Source organism: Gracilinanus agilis, chromosome 4 (assembly GCF_016433145.1).
Source record: "Gracilinanus agilis isolate LMUSP501 chromosome 4, AgileGrace, whole genome shotgun sequence".
In the NCBI taxonomy this organism is placed as follows: domain Eukaryota; kingdom Metazoa; phylum Chordata; class Mammalia; order Didelphimorphia; family Didelphidae; genus Gracilinanus; species Gracilinanus agilis.
In genome coordinates, this window is record NC_058133.1 from 444,763,032 (window position 1) to 444,779,142 (window position 16,111).

General features: G+C 31.9%; 1 protein-coding gene across 1 annotated transcript in view; it reads right to left on the reverse strand.

The window, feature by feature from the left end:
- DPYD (dihydropyrimidine dehydrogenase) overlaps positions 1–16,111 on the reverse strand; it is a 974,103-nt gene that overhangs the window by 849,038 nt on the left and 108,954 nt on the right. Inside the window, exon 3 of the mRNA XM_044672105.1 lies at positions 15,193–15,275. Within this exon, the coding sequence (XP_044528040.1) occupies positions 15,193–15,275 (83 nt within the window). The remainder of the gene's footprint in view (positions 1–15,192; positions 15,276–16,111) is intronic.

Sequence of the window (16,111 nt, forward strand, 5' to 3'; positions counted from 1 at the left end):
AGGTAGGGAGTGCTGGTTAACTCTCTAGAAACCACAGATGTTTGTTTTTTTTTTTCTGAAGAAACTACAAACCCAAAGTGACACATAGTCTGGGAGTGTCATGAAACTCTTGAAAGAAATGTGGGAATCACTGGAGAGTGACACAAATTACATCAATTTTATGGACTACTATCAATCCTTTATGTCTTTTTTATATTTTCAGGGGACAGAAATCAATGCTGCTCTGAATACCCAGCTTGCATGGCTACTTTGAATGCTTATAGGAAACTGGGAGACACTTTTACTCACATCTATGAACATCTGGTCATAAGCTTTATTCTGAGGTTTCCAAAGGAAATTCTGAATGTGGTCAAACAAACTTTAAAAATTATTTTGGGGTTTTGATAGGGGTTATTCTCTAGATTAAAGCAATTGTTGACTTAGAACTTGATTTTGGGATTTAAAAACCCTGATGATATGCATCCCTAACAAAACATGAAATTTCTTACCCAAATGCAACATTATTTACCATTATTCAAATGGGAAAACAAATAGTTTCAAAATTGTCTTTTTTAATTCTATCTATTGTAAATTACAATCCAGTTCCTATAATCCTAGGTGAGAAATGTCTCAAGCATTTCTCTAAGTATATGAAAGCAGACACCTCATCTACAGGGATGAAGTAAAGAAATAAAGAAGAAGAAAAAAGATGACAAGGACAAATATGATACTGATGAGTAATTTAACCTTATGGCAAAATTTTATTTCCTATCTAAAGAAAGAAGTTACTCTAAATTTCTGGAAAAGAGAGGAAGACATTGCCAAAAGAATTCATTCAGAAACATGATAAAAGTTGACTGAAAATATCACCTGTGTGAATGAATAACAAATATCCAGTTGTAAGAAAAGTTAATTATGATTAAATAAAGTCACTAAAACATCTGTGATTTCAAAGTCATCATTATGGCAACTACAACAGAAGTTACTCCCAAGGTTTAGAATAGGCACTGTAACAAAAGGAATCAAACTTTTCTGCTGACTAGGAAACTGGTAACTAGATCAGGAATATGCTAAATTTCTATGAAAAGGTATTGTTTATCATAGATGAATAAATAATGCCCCTAAAATTCATATCACTATGCTAAAGTATGACAAAAATTATGCCTTGAACATTTATCGTCTAACCCAACATGTTTCTGTGGCTATAAAAGTTACTAAACATTCATAAGGGAAAAAAAAAACTTTCATTTTCTTTCCAGGGAAAATTTTAACACAATTTCAAAATATAGCAGACTTAACCTCATACAAATTTCACATTTTTGTCAAACCATGCATTTTGTGAAGTTAAACTTTTACCATAGAGTTATCTATTTAGGAATTAAGGCTTTACCTGCAGAAATCACCTATTAAACATAATAGTTTCTTCCTGCTCCCAGGACATATTTTTCCTAACACAAAAGTAGCTGCAAAATAGATTTGATGAAATTTCCTTTCCATCATTATGAGCGATGCATAAAAGATGCAAAATTATGATTCAGAGTAAGTTTTATCACAGAAGAGTTCCTTTTGCCCCTTCTTATGAAATCAGAGGTCTAGACTTTAAGTTCACATCTTCATAAACATCATAATTAATAATAGGTTAGCTATATATTTAGGAATTTCCAAATTAAGTAGAGGATTTTCTTCAGCAGCATATTCTAGAGCGGAATTAAAGAAAAATTATTTTAATTAACTAAATAAAAAGAAAAAAACAAGTACATAGATTTAAATTAGATAACAACTTTAATGTAGCAAAGTGGTTATAAATGCTCTTATATATGTACATATACATATACACATGCAATGAGATGAAAAACAGACAAAAACTGTATTATAAGATACTATGAAATAAATAAAATATGTAATCAGAGTGCTCTGTGAAGAACAATTGGAACCGATTCACTAAAGGAACAAGATTTTTAAGAAAAGGAAAAGGAAGGGCATAAACATTTACTAAATAGCAACTATATGCTGGGAATTTGGCTAAGGAATCTTCAGATATCTTATCATGTGATCTTCACCATAATCTGGGGAGGTAGATACTATTTTATCCCAATTTTGTAGTTGAGGAAATTGAGGCACACAGAGGCTATGTAATTTGCCCAACATCACACAGCAAAGACTTCTGAGACTGGATTTGCACTCCAGTCTTCTTAACTCTAGGTCTAAAGCTCTATATACTGAACCACTTAGGAACCTGGAAATAGGTGGTATGTGGGTTTGGTTTTGATTGGTAGAAGTTGAAAAAACCAATATGATTGAGGTAAGAATAATCATTTGAGGTGCAAGGAAAATATTAGTAAAAGTATGTAGGTAAAAAACTGAAATATGTGGAAAGAATAACTAATAGCCTTGTTTGCCTGGAAAAAATACTTAAGATTGATGAGTGTGACATAAAATTGTGAATGGATTTGAATACTAGATTGAGAAGTTTAAACTTTCCATAGTAGGTAAAAAAGAAACATAAGAAGACAGAGTGAAAGAATGAAATGAAATAATCTTTGTTTTCAAAAAAGATAAATTTGCCATTTATGTGAAATATTTAGTATTGTCGGGGGAAAGTCGAGGCAAGATGTTGCAATAACATTTACCAAGGCATAGATTCAATTCTCAGTTCTGGAATGTAGTATCTATGTGACTTTGGTCAAATCATTACCATTCTTAAGCTCAGATTTCCTCAGGTATAAAATAAAATAATTAACATATCAAAGTCTGAAAAGTAGAAGAGACATCATTTTCCAATTAAAAACTCAATAAAACTTCCACTATAACATGCTTGACAAACCATTTTCATTTCTGTTTGAAGATCTCCAAGAAGACAACATGAAGGAAGACCATTCCACTTTTAGAGAATTCTAATTGTTAAGAAATTGTTGTTTCTGTATCCTGACATCAAGCCTAATTTACCTTCTTTGTAAATTCACAAACATTTCTCCTCATTCTATCTTTGGGTCCAAAGAGAAAAGGTCTCCCACATTATAGCCTTTCAAATATAAGGAAAGTTATCATTTTTCTTGATTCTTCTCATCTCCTGGCTAACATTCCCAGTTCCTTTAACAAAATATCATATGACACAGTTGTTTATAGCTCCAGTTCCTATGGAGGAATATATATGGAATTATATAAAGTATTTATAATAACATTATATATAATATATAAATGATTTAAAGTAACTCAATAATTTAGGAATACTGTGATGACAGACTATATAATTGAGTGTCAGTGAGAATAAAGAGGAAGATACAGATGTGAGAAATATTACAAAGGGAAAATCCAGAGAACATGGTTATAGAAAAGGCATGAGTGATGACAAAGGGAAAAGTCAAGTACATCACTGAGTTTTCAAATATGAGAGATCAAATGCATGGTGCTGTCATTAAAAGGAACTGCTGTCCATAAGAAGATCAGGTAGATAGCACTAAAGGAAGAAGGCTATATGCTCAAAAAATCTGGGACATGATTTTGATGTGCTATTGAAACATTCAAATGGTCATAGCTTCAGGCATATCTGAAATTTGGGAGAATTGGATGCACAGGATTGCTTATGTTAGATCAGAAAGATTTCAGATACCCAGTTAAAACTGATTCTCTAAGAGTAGCATCCAAAGGTAACTGGCAGAGTTGGGATTCAAACCTAGACTTTCTGATTTTTAATATAACCCTTTCAAATAAACTTTAGATTCTACAGAGTTCAAAATTAGCTATTTTTAGAAGCTATTTGAATACTTTTAGGATCAAATGGTAAAGTGAATCAGTAACAATAAATAAGACCCCAAAGACCCTGCCATCATTGCATCCAGGAACAATTGGGGGGGATTCCCATTGCCTCATTAGATGTTGGAGATTCTATATAATTAAAAGCTCCTTGAAAACTGAGATTGTTTCATTTTTGTCTTTGTATCTTCTTCATGGAACCTAATGACATAGAAAGGGCTTAATAAATATTTATTGAAAAAAGAAATAATTTTCTTAGTCAAGCCAATTGTGGAAACTCCAAAGCATCTCAGTTTCCATACCAAAGAGTAGATAACAGAGATAAGGTTAAGGACTCCTAACCAAATAATGATTTTTGTTGATCTCGTTTCTGATTTAAATTCTTCTAATACCCAGCAGTGTCATCGCCAAAGCCAGGGATAGAAAGGCTACCTTATCTCACGAGATAACCTTGATATCAAACAGCATAGAATATATATTTTTTTTTCTTTGTAAAACCAAAACTGCCATCAAAGTGAACTATAGTTCACCTAGAACCAAAGTGAAAAGCAAGGGTTGTTTGGTCAAACAGAAACAATTGTAGACCTCTGACAGATCACTGACTGTAAGATTTGGGAGATCTGTTTCTTCAATGTGTATGTCCCAAAGACAAGGCAAACATTTTAAATGTGTTAGAATCACAGAGAACAAAATGGAATGAGCCCTAATTAATAAGAATGGGCATTAACAAAAGATACTAATGTTCTTAAAACACAATTAGGCATTATGTATGAATCTAGAATATTGTTCTTCTTAAATTGTTGTAGAAAATGCCAAATATGATTATAATATATGTATTCAAAACATGTAAACCAATAATTTTCCACTTGTAAAAGCTTGATTCAAAAAGCAATTTAGTTTATAGTTTACTTAAGCTTTGCAACTACATTAAAATATGATAGTATATACACAACGGCATGTTAACAAGATTACCATAACATTAAAATCATAATGTGGCACTTCAATTATGGATACTTAAAATTAAAACTAATTCTCACAGTACCAATTTTTTATCTCCTAAATAATTTTAACTATTAGCTGCTCATTCAAAATCTGTATCTAAAAATAATTGGCATACTCTATGTTAACAACGGAGCTTTGTAATATTCTTTGGGAGTAAAACAAAAGACATTTCTTCTTCACAAACCTTTAATACAGACTTTGATGCCAAGTAAGAATGTAATTTTCCATTTTATTTCATCTTCGGTTGAAATAGCTGTGGTACTATTTGTTTTACCCCCCTCTTTCCAAAACAGAATGAAATAGTGATACCCCACAGGCCAATAATATACATTTCCTTTATAAGCTGAAATTATCCCTCAAATAGTATCAAATTGCCATGAAAATGGCACATTGCAATGTTATTTTCGTTTGTCTGTAAGTAACATTGCATTTTTAATATGAAATGACAACAGGTTTCATGAGTAAACAATATAATTCTTTCCTAGGGCTCTACTTCTTTTTAGACTGGTGCTTTGCATTATTTAGAATGAATATTGTTTAAATTAATCTCTATCACATACAAATTCTATTACGCAACCAGATTTGCTTATGGTTGCTTTGTACATTAAAAGACAAGGAAAGCTGAGATAGTAGCAAAATTACATGGAAATAAAAAGTATTCCAGGTTCCATTGTCTATATATGCATATTGCATATATATATTCATGTGTATCCAAGCACATAACACACACTTACATATATGTATTATAATATTGTAATGTGTGCATATATAGAGGGAGAATAGTGAATATAATTCAATTTAACAAACATTTTGAAGCATCTGTTTTATGCAAGCCCCTCTCCTCGTTGCTGGTGATAAAAACGGCAAAAAAAAAAAAATCCAAACAAACCACCAAACCTTCCTTTGCCTTAAAAAGCTTGCATTTCCCTGGAACAATATGACACACAGACAAGAAAATGAGCACAAAAGAAATAAGATCTAATTCAAAGTGATTTAAGAGAGAGAGAGGAGAGAATGTTAACAATTGTCAGGATCAGAGAAAGTCTTGTGTAGGAGGCAATATCTGAGCTATTCCCTGAAAAAAAATCTAGAGATGCTTCTCTTAGGTGGGAATAAGGTGGGACAGAATTCCTGACATGGTGGATCACCTCTAAAAAGGTGTAAGTTTGGGATATGAAATGTCACATGTATAGGTCAGTTAAGGAGTTCAATTTGACAGTCCTCTGTATTTTAGGTACAAACCTGACAGGAAAAAAAATTGAAGCTGGAAATCATATTGTAGAGGTACCAAGTGTAGACGGTTTTCTCAAATTCACTGGAGATGTGGAGAAGACAGATGGGATGCTACTATTAGGACCAACATTTGGATCAAGTGAAGCCAATAATTGGGAAGATATTAAAAATTAGATTATAAATAGGGATGATAGTGAGGGTAATCTTCTAGAGATGAAAATATGCATTTAAAGGGGTTGACTTTGGAGAAAGGAATGGTCATTTGAAACTGGAGCTAAGAGGAAGGTGTGATGTGAGATAAAGAAGAAAAGGAGTGAAGAGAGAACACCTAGCGAGTGCCTTCAAGTATGAGGCTAGATACTTTGTAAAGAGGTCAAGGGAGACTGCCATGTGGCTAAGTGGATGGAGGTCTAGAATGGGAAGTACTGGATTTAGACACTTCCTAGCTGTGTAACCCTAAGTAAGTCACTTACTCTAATGACCTAGCCTTTACTGCTCTTCTGCCTTGGAACTAATAACTAGTATTAATTCTAAGATTGAAAGTAAAGGTTATAAAAAAGAGTTTAAAGGGAAGGGTGATATGGGAAGCTTCAGGAGACATGAGAAAGGATAGTATGGTCATTATGGAGAATAGAGTAGTTCAATTAAGTAGCAGTAGAATGACTACCTTGCTACAATGAGGGTTCAACTGAGATTAGATCACATAAATTTTTAAAGGATCCTATCTGTACAGTTTTATGCTTTTCTCATACTTTCTTTAGCATCACAATAATTGAAACAAAAAAAGGAAGATAATGGGAATGATTCAGTGTTGGAAGACATACCTAAGACAGTTCTTTATCCCCTATCAACTAAATTATTTCAATAGCCTATTAATCAGGTTCTTTGCCCCCAGAAAATTTCTTCTTTAACCCATCCAGCAAAAAAGTTGCTAAACGAATATTCCTAACTCTCAGATTTGACCACATTATTTTCTCTATCTTCCTGCCTCCTACTTTGACTTCGTAGAGTCAAGACCATGACCCCATTCCCTTACGTTAGAAGTCTTCCTAGATTTTTCACTATTTCTCATCTCCTTGATTCATGCTATTGCTAAAGCCTGATGACTTCATATTTGCAATATCTCTCAAATATTACCGTTCCTCATTGCCACCATTTTCTTGCAGGCCATTATCACCTTTGTGTCTTGATTACTGATTCATGAAGTTCCTCAGGTGGAGCCAAGATGACAGAGTAATCCTCAGCAGCTCTGTGTCACCATGAGAATCCTCCCCAACCAAGATTAAGATATCTCCACAAAACAAATGCAGAAGTGATTACTGATTCATGATAATTACACTGGCCTCCTCACTGTCCCATGGACAAGAAACTACATCTCTCAGCTTTAGGCATTTTCTCTCCATCCATCCATCCTGGAACATTCTCCTTCCTCCAATCTGACAACTGACCTCCCTAGCTTTCTTTAAGTCCCAAATAAGATTTTATCTTCTACATGAAATCTCTTAATTATTTCTTATTTATCCTGTATATAACTTGCTTTGTATACATTTGATTCTATATAGTCTCCTCCTTAGATTGAAAGCTTCTTGAGGCTAAATGCCATTTTTTGCTTCTTTTTTGTGTCCCTAGTAATTAAAACAGTGCCTAGAATAAGAATGGCCATTTAATAAATATTGATTGATTGATTCCCTGTCAATTCTGTAATAAAATACAAACTCCTTTGCTTAGCATTCAATCTTCCCACAATCTAGTACTCACCTTCCTTTCTAGTCTTATTTCTCAATAAATTCCCACTCCCTTCTCCATTTAGAAATATTAAGAAGGCATTTTAAAATGATCCCAGTCTGAAGACTAAACAAATCTGAAAAAAACAAACCTTATCAATCTTTCTTTAACTATCAATTACTAAACAAATTCTCTTTCTTTTTTCTCTACATTAGCCCAGAAAAGAACTGCTCCTTCAAGTAATTACCTTCTTTCCTTATGTCCTAAAGGGATTAGGGTAATGATCAAAAGGAAAATTCAAAGTTTCAAATAGAATTCTCTTTTTGGGTTCTGCTTAGAAATTCTCTCTATTTTTCTCTGTCTCATTTCCCATGTCTTTCACTGTTTAAGTTCAGAACAAAACAACATTTTGCCCAATATTGAATTTTTTCAGGATCATTGCATTGTGTTAAAATATTTCAAAATATTTGAATGGATTCTATCTACTATGGGAATTTTTTAAATTTCTTTTTTTATTCCTCCTGCAAACTTTGGTTAATATTATCCTTACCTGACCAAAACCTGTCCTAAGGGATGTAATAATTTACCTAGAGTCTTAAAAATTCTTTAGATAAGAATTCAGAGAAAGAATCTCAACTGTTACTGCCTTCTAGGTGACATGTAAATTCTCTTCTTCCATCAGTCTAATTGTGGATTCATTAAATGTAGTTTATCTGTAGCCTGATTTAGTTTATGAATTGTTTGATGAAGTTTGATTCCTTAGAGGATGGATGAGAATATGACTCCATTTAACTAAATTTGTTCAACTTTTATGACACTGAAGGAAGTATGGGATTATGGATCTGCCTTCTCTTTCATTTTCATGGTCTTTGAGGAATGGACATGATTGTAAAATGTGAATGATTATTTCTCTATTACTCTGATATAATTTTCCCACAAGAAACTACCTTAGAATTATCATAATTGTTTAGGTTTTCTCTGAAGTTTGAATCTATGCTCAAGCATAATAATAATATCTAGGTTTTGCTTTTTTTATCCCCTATAATATCTGCATAGTGGGAAATATATATATTTATCAGTGGCCACTGACCATATGAACTCAGGGAGCTATTTCTTCCATAACAATTCTTTATCTTTAAAAAGCAATTGCTATAGCAGTGAGGAAGAATATTAGTAAATGACTCCTCATAAGTGTAAATGATGACACATAGTTTCCAAAGGGCATAATTGAGCATAACTATTACAGAACCCTGAAAGCCAGATATCTCCCAGATGAACTTAAGTAACATGGACCCAAGGGAGAAGAACCTTCTGTGATATGAAAGTCCACGATTTCATCAAAAAACCAGTTTTCACTAATTTAAGTACTTTGTGAAAAAAGTGTTTTTACTTCATCTTTTTTTTTTTTTATTTTCAGGGCTTATCCCAATGTCTTACACTTAGTAGGCACTGAAAAAATACTTGTCTCTTTGAATCTAATGAATTTGAACAGACTTAATACCAAACAAAAAAATCCTTATACAAAATATATTGATCTTGAAGCTCTTGCTTTTTAAATATTTATTTGGTCCATTTCTAAAGAAATCTCTAGTTCCTCAAAAAAGCTAATGCAAGAGGCGGGAATGACTCCTTAAAATATTGTCTTTGGTTAACCACAATCACAAAAAATGTTGGTGTCTGTAGTATTTTTCTGGATTCTATGCAAAGAGCAAAATCCTAGAGGGCAATGGCTAAAAATATTGATATCTATTGACAATTAATCAATTTTGCCCTCAAATATACAGGACCCTTTTCTATTACCTCTGAATACATGAACATATAAAGGTCCTTTTTTATTCCTTTTCTTTAGCATATTTGATATTGAAAATATAATTTTCTTTCTTATTTCCATAATGATATATAAACTTTAAAAATATTATTAGTTCTTATCTCTGAACTTAGGTCAGCCTCAGACTGTATTCATCTGAAGATTGACATGCCAGCTTCAGCTGTTTTATTGGGATTAAGAAATTGAAGTAGGCAAGAGATATGTTTTTACAATTAAAATTAAAACACAATTAAGGGATAATGCAAGGGAGTTTGAAATAGATAGTAGTCTGGTCCAGAGAGTGAAAGGTTCCTGAGACTAAGTATCAAAACAGATGGATAAAAGGTTATGCATTCAAGTGGATAGACACAAGAAAGGATCTAACCTTAATAATAATTTAAAAAAAGAATCAATTTCCTTAAGGAAAAGAAAATACATTAAAGTTCTTAGCTTTTAAAAACTGAAATTTTAACTTCTTTTATATTTCTGTATTTTCTAAAAATATGTTTTTAGCAAGTCATCTTTTGACATGGGTATATGTGTATATATACATATGTGTATTCATGAATATAGTACTGTGCCTTGGAAAATATAATATTAGACAGAGGTCTAAAAAGAAAAAAAAATACTCAGCATAGACATAGCACATACCTAAAGAGACCTAAGCTCTTTAACTCAATATCACCATCTAGTGCTAGGAACCCTGAATCATCGACAGGGTCAGCCAGAGGCTAAATCAAAGCTCTGAGTGGATAGATCTAGTTAATTCACCCTTCGCACAATGACTTGAATATATTTTTTTCACTAGAAAATATTTTCTTCTTTCAGTTTTTTTCTAAAGTTTTAACATTTCAAGGGGTTGTTTTTCTTTTGTTTTTGACAATCCAGTTCCATTCAAAGCCTAAAAGGCCAATAGAGAGTATTATTGGATCATAGGTTTGAAGATGAAAAGTACTTGGAGGTAGACTTCACTTTAGAAACAAGGAACCTGAGGAATTTGGAAGGCAAATGATTTGCCCATGATCATGCAACTAGTAAGTATCATCAAGATTTGAACCCAGACCTTTCTTATTCCAAATTCAGCACTCTGATCTACCACCCTGATGGATCCATTTTTATGCAAGGTACCTTTGCTAATAAAGATTAAAATTCTTTCTGCTTTTCCTAGTGAATCATCATTTTCTTTTTCCCATTTAATATACCAGGCAGTTTAAGGTATTAAAAAGAGAGATGAACTTGGAATCTAGAGATCTGACTTTGAATTATTTCTCAGTAATTACTAGTTTTATGTCCAAGGATGTGTTTCTTAACATCAATGAGCCTCATTCAACTTTATCTAGGAAATAGGAATAATAAATAAAGGAAAATAATTATAAAACTTGAAGAACCACATAAGTATAAATCATTATCATCATTTAATGGTTGTTGCTATGATTTTTCTATATATGAATAAATGAAAAATTAAGAACTTAAATTCTAAATTCAGTGATACAATTCTTTGAGTCAGAAATTTAACTCACTTTTTTCTTCTATCTTGTGCTAGAACAAAAAAAATCCCATCAGCATTGTTCTATTCTTTTGGGTTTTTTTTGTTTGTCTTTTTTTACAAAGCCTTTCTCTGCTATAAGATGCTCCTTGATCTCTCATTCTACTCATTCTTGGGAATTTCCTTCTTCTCATCTGCAATTTTCAAACTGGAAATGTCCATTAATTAAACTCATTTTACTCTCCATGGCTGTGCAAAAGAATCAAAAAGTAGCCCTTCTTGGGAATCTCCTAAAACCGTTTGGAATTTTCAAACTAAAATCATTCACCCTGTGTAGCTAATTTTAATATCTGTAGATGTGGTTCTCTTCACTACCCACCTTCACCAAAGAATTCAAGGAATACAGAAAGTCCAACAGGATTGATATTGCAGGATTGAAGGGTAACTCTTCCTAAACCATCAAGATCCCCTCTCTCCTGGCCAAACTGGAAGATTATCATACTCAACACCAGGATTTAATGACTCCTTTGTATTTAAAGATACCATTATATATATATACATATATATATGTATATATATATATATTTCTCTTGATTTACATGATCTCACTCTCCTCTTGCTTTCCCTTGTTACTTTGATCATATAATTGTCCTCTCACTCCCTAAAGTTATTAAGTACCTTTAAGAGAAATAAAATGCGTTCATTATAAAGATCTGGGGACTACTGCTTTTTAGCATAATTGGTCCATTTACTTCTTTGGTTTTAATCACTAAGTTTCATTAAAATAGATGCAACAGATTAATACATAATCCTAACATGTTTTCTCACATATGCCAATACCACTAGAAAATATTTAAATGCCCATAGTATCATATCTAGAATATATAAGATCCTACAGGGCTTCAAAGAAGAATAATGACAATTATAATGGACAATTAATCAATTAGGTATCAATAAGTGCAGAAGAAATTTCTTCACACTGTGAATAAACACATATATTTCATGGATTTTCATTTACTCTGTTTTCTATTTTAAATATGTTTTTCTATTTCTTTTCTTATTTTTTGATAGGCATAAGAACTCAAAATTAATGTAGGTTAATCAATTATTGGTTATTTATTCACCATTTAATGGTTCATTAATTAGCCTTTTTGGTAGCATTAGAATTATTGATCATATAGTCTTAGATTTGGAAGAGTATGTTAGAAACATATGGAGGTCACAGAGATTAATTTTTCACCTTGATAATAAAATCCTTTAAAGCAAGCATTTTTTTAAAAAAAAATATTTGTATTTGGGTTAGGATAGTACTTGGTTAATGACAGACAATTAACATATGCTCCTTAAGTGACTGTCAAATGATGTAAGAATCTTTTCTTCATTTTCCCTTGCAGAGTCAATATGTGTTTCTTAGTAAATATTTCCAGTGTTACAGAATACACTAATTGAAATCACACAATTATATTCATAGACCCAACACCTAAAAAGTGCATTCTCTTGATGCTGTTACTGCAGCAACTGTAGTTATTGTTTGCCCATACCTGTAATTTTATGTGGAAATACCCTTCACAATTAAAAAAACCCATACAAAGAAATTTTCAGACACAGTTTTTCAGGATATTAAATAATAGAACCCAAGAATCAAAGAATATAAAAGTTGGGATGTCACTGGCATAATAAACACATTGAATTTTCCATTACACAGAATTTGGCTAATAGAGAATATTGGAAATGATGATGATGATGGTGATGATAATGACAATTTAAAGAGTGGTGGTGATGAGGGTGATGATTTATAAAGCACTTTAATTTCAATAGATTTTTTAATTATCTCATTTGATCATCAAAATAATCTTGGGAGGCAGGTATTAGTGTTAAATCCATTTTATAGTTAAAAAAAACTGTTGTAAATAAGATTAAATGGTCTGCTCAGGGTTCTAGAGATAGCAAATTTCAGAAGTACGAAGTAGGAAGATAGGATTTGAACTCATCTTCCTGACTCCTAGTCCAATGCTCTATAAATTGCTTTGCCTGCTATTCCACATGTCCTCTAATCCCTTGCCTTCTTATCTATTATATAGTTCATGAAAATTCTCATATCAACAGCAATACTAGGAATTAATAAAACAAAAACATAATTTGAACAATTATCCAATATATTTTAAAGTTGCATATTATATTAAGGATGTCTAATTGTTTACCAATTTGACTTATCTGGACCCCTGCTTTTGCCAGTAATAAAAATAACTGAGGCAGCTGTAACCATCATTTAACTACAGATCTGATGTTGGAGTTTTTCCATAATAGGACCGATTTGGAGAAAGATGATAAAAGGTACCTCCTGACACAATTTGAAAAATGCTTTAAAATAGTTAAAGAAATAAAGAAATATGAAAAAGACTAATCCCTACATACCCCTTGGGGTGCATGAATTTTTTCCCCAGATGCCATATGCCCTGCTTCTATTGATTTTCCTTCTTCATTCTTCTCTCACTTAAATCCATTTCCAAAAATTATGTTTCTCAACAATCATTTTCTTGGGGGATCTTTAATTCTTCCTTTCAAAGCCTAAATGGCAGCATTCCCCTTAGCTTTTGTGTGTCTGAATTTGTAAGTGGGTGATATAGAGACATTAGGAGATAAAAAAAAGGATGACTGGTTTCCTTATAATAAAATGTGTTTGTTCAATTTGACTGTGAAGGTTACAAATACATAGGAATTTGAATATTAAAAAATAAAATTTTATATTTTTTCTTATTAAGCCACATTATAATTTCATCTTATGCTAATTTTACATTCTTTGCTTTTTTTAGCAAACTTTATCTAAATGTTTATGTGCCTCTCATTCAAAGATACAATTTTATTTCTGTATTCAGGTATATTTTTCTTTTTTTTTTATTACTAAAGACATTAATAATAAAATAGGTTCACTTGCTCCAGCTGGTAATTCCTTACTACAAGCAATATATTATTCCTCTTTTTGTGACATCATAATCATCTATATAGAAAGTACCATGTATCTTTGTGTAGAAGCTACTGTTTCCATTAAATTTAATTACCTCCCCCTGTGGTTTTAAATAGAAGTGGCTTCAAAATGAGGGCAGCTTCTATTAAATTTAATTACTTTCCCCTGCTGCTTGCATGGTAAAAGGGAGGTTACTAAACGAGGGCAGCTTCTAAACTAAGGTATATGGTAACTGTGTAAGGCCTTAAAAGGAAAAGAGGCTGAACTACTTCACTGGGCATTCAGTTAGATAATCCTTTCTTCTATTTTTTAAATTTACATTTCTTCTTTAACCTCAGAGCATTAAAAGAGAAAAAAGGTTAGGAAGCAGGATGTACTTTTTAAAATCAATATCAATTCTTCACATTAAATAAAGGTAAACAAGCATTTATAACCATTTTGAAAATAATTGTATAATATTTCAAGAAGAGAACTTTTTTTAAAAAAGAATCATTTTTGTTTTATTTTCTAAGGTTGAGTAATGAGTTTTATTTCAAACCCATTTAAACTGCCTTATACACTTATCTTCTTGAGTCTAATCAACCATTATGTTTTTAAATAGCTTACTGAAATCTATTAGAAAATTTTCCAAGTTCATAAGAAATGTGATGACATTCACCATAAAATAACCTTATTTTAAAACTTTTTTCTCTGAAAATGCATCATTGCCATTGTGAAATTCCATATGTATAAATAAGTAAAACTACAAATGTTATTAAACTTAGATAAAAATTATAATTTTATAAGGAGAAAAATTTAAGTTTTTCTAGTATTTGAGCATAATCCTATTTAAGCCTACCAGTTAAAATGCACAGATCTCTATTTTTAAAAAATTAAACCTAAATTAATAAGACATACCAAGTCATTTAGAACCCCATTATACAATTCTTCCAACACAGGCAGAATTTAGATGAACAATATTTTCATTCATTCACACAGTTTAGTATAAATATAAAACAAGACACCCCTAAAGCATTTTAAGTCACAAATTAAACATTTACATTTTTTACTGTGCAGTGAGGCTGAACATTTATGCAGCTTCAAAACCAAAGTGGAGCCTCAAGGGAAGCCTCTCCACTGACAAATTAATACCTTAGAGAACAGAGCTGAATGGTGGCAATGAACTCATTTGTTCCCCCAATAATGAAGAATGACTTTTTCTTTACCACATCTGTGACTGTTGCTATGGTGACCCAGACTTACCTCATTGCTTCTCGAAGAGCTCCTCGCTCACCAAGAGTTGTGTGCTTGATGTCATCAAAATTATTTTCTAGTTTTGGACAGGCCTATAATACATGAAAGCATGGCATTAATTCCTATAACATTCTGAAGGAAAAGGATCTGTATGTTTCTATCTGCAAATATAATTAATAATATTGATTATGAATTTATTCAATTTATGCACACTATTTTAATTGGATAGGATTCATTAGAATTGACACTGAACTCAGTTACCAAATGGCCTATGATATAGTTGTCATGGAAATTTTTATAAGTGTTCTGGAATTTGATAGAGAGAATGAATATTTTTAATGGTAGAATTTTTAATAATAACAGATACTTTTTTCATGTAAACTAAACTAGAAATATCATTTTACATGAAAGAGAAACCAATAGAGTGTCTTGGATTTAAAATAACAATTAATATTCTAATTTCTATATTCAATACATATTGACATCTAAACACATACACCTAGAAAGCAGATTAGAGAACAAATTTTTCCAGCATTTCCCTCCAAACGATTTTAAAATATTATCTTAAAATAAACTCTAGAGCAGTAAATTCAACAAAATGTCAGAGTTAGATATCTTTTCATCAAAGACTAGTTAGGAAGTTAGCAAGAAAAGTCGATGACACTTGGATAGCCGCTGGCCAGAAGCAGATGTAGAAAGTACTGGAGGCAACTGTGATAGCTGCAGCAATAGCACCTTCAGGAGCTCTTAGATCAGAGGTTTATGATATTTAGACAATTAGTTAGAAAAAGATTAAAGGGGACCTTTGCTGGCACTGAGTGCAGCTGACACAGATTGGTAACTCTACTGCCCATAAGCACTTCTGGGTTATTATATAGCGCCAGGAAGAAGAGAAGCACTCCTCAATGGTCAAAAGGGAGCCCTAGTC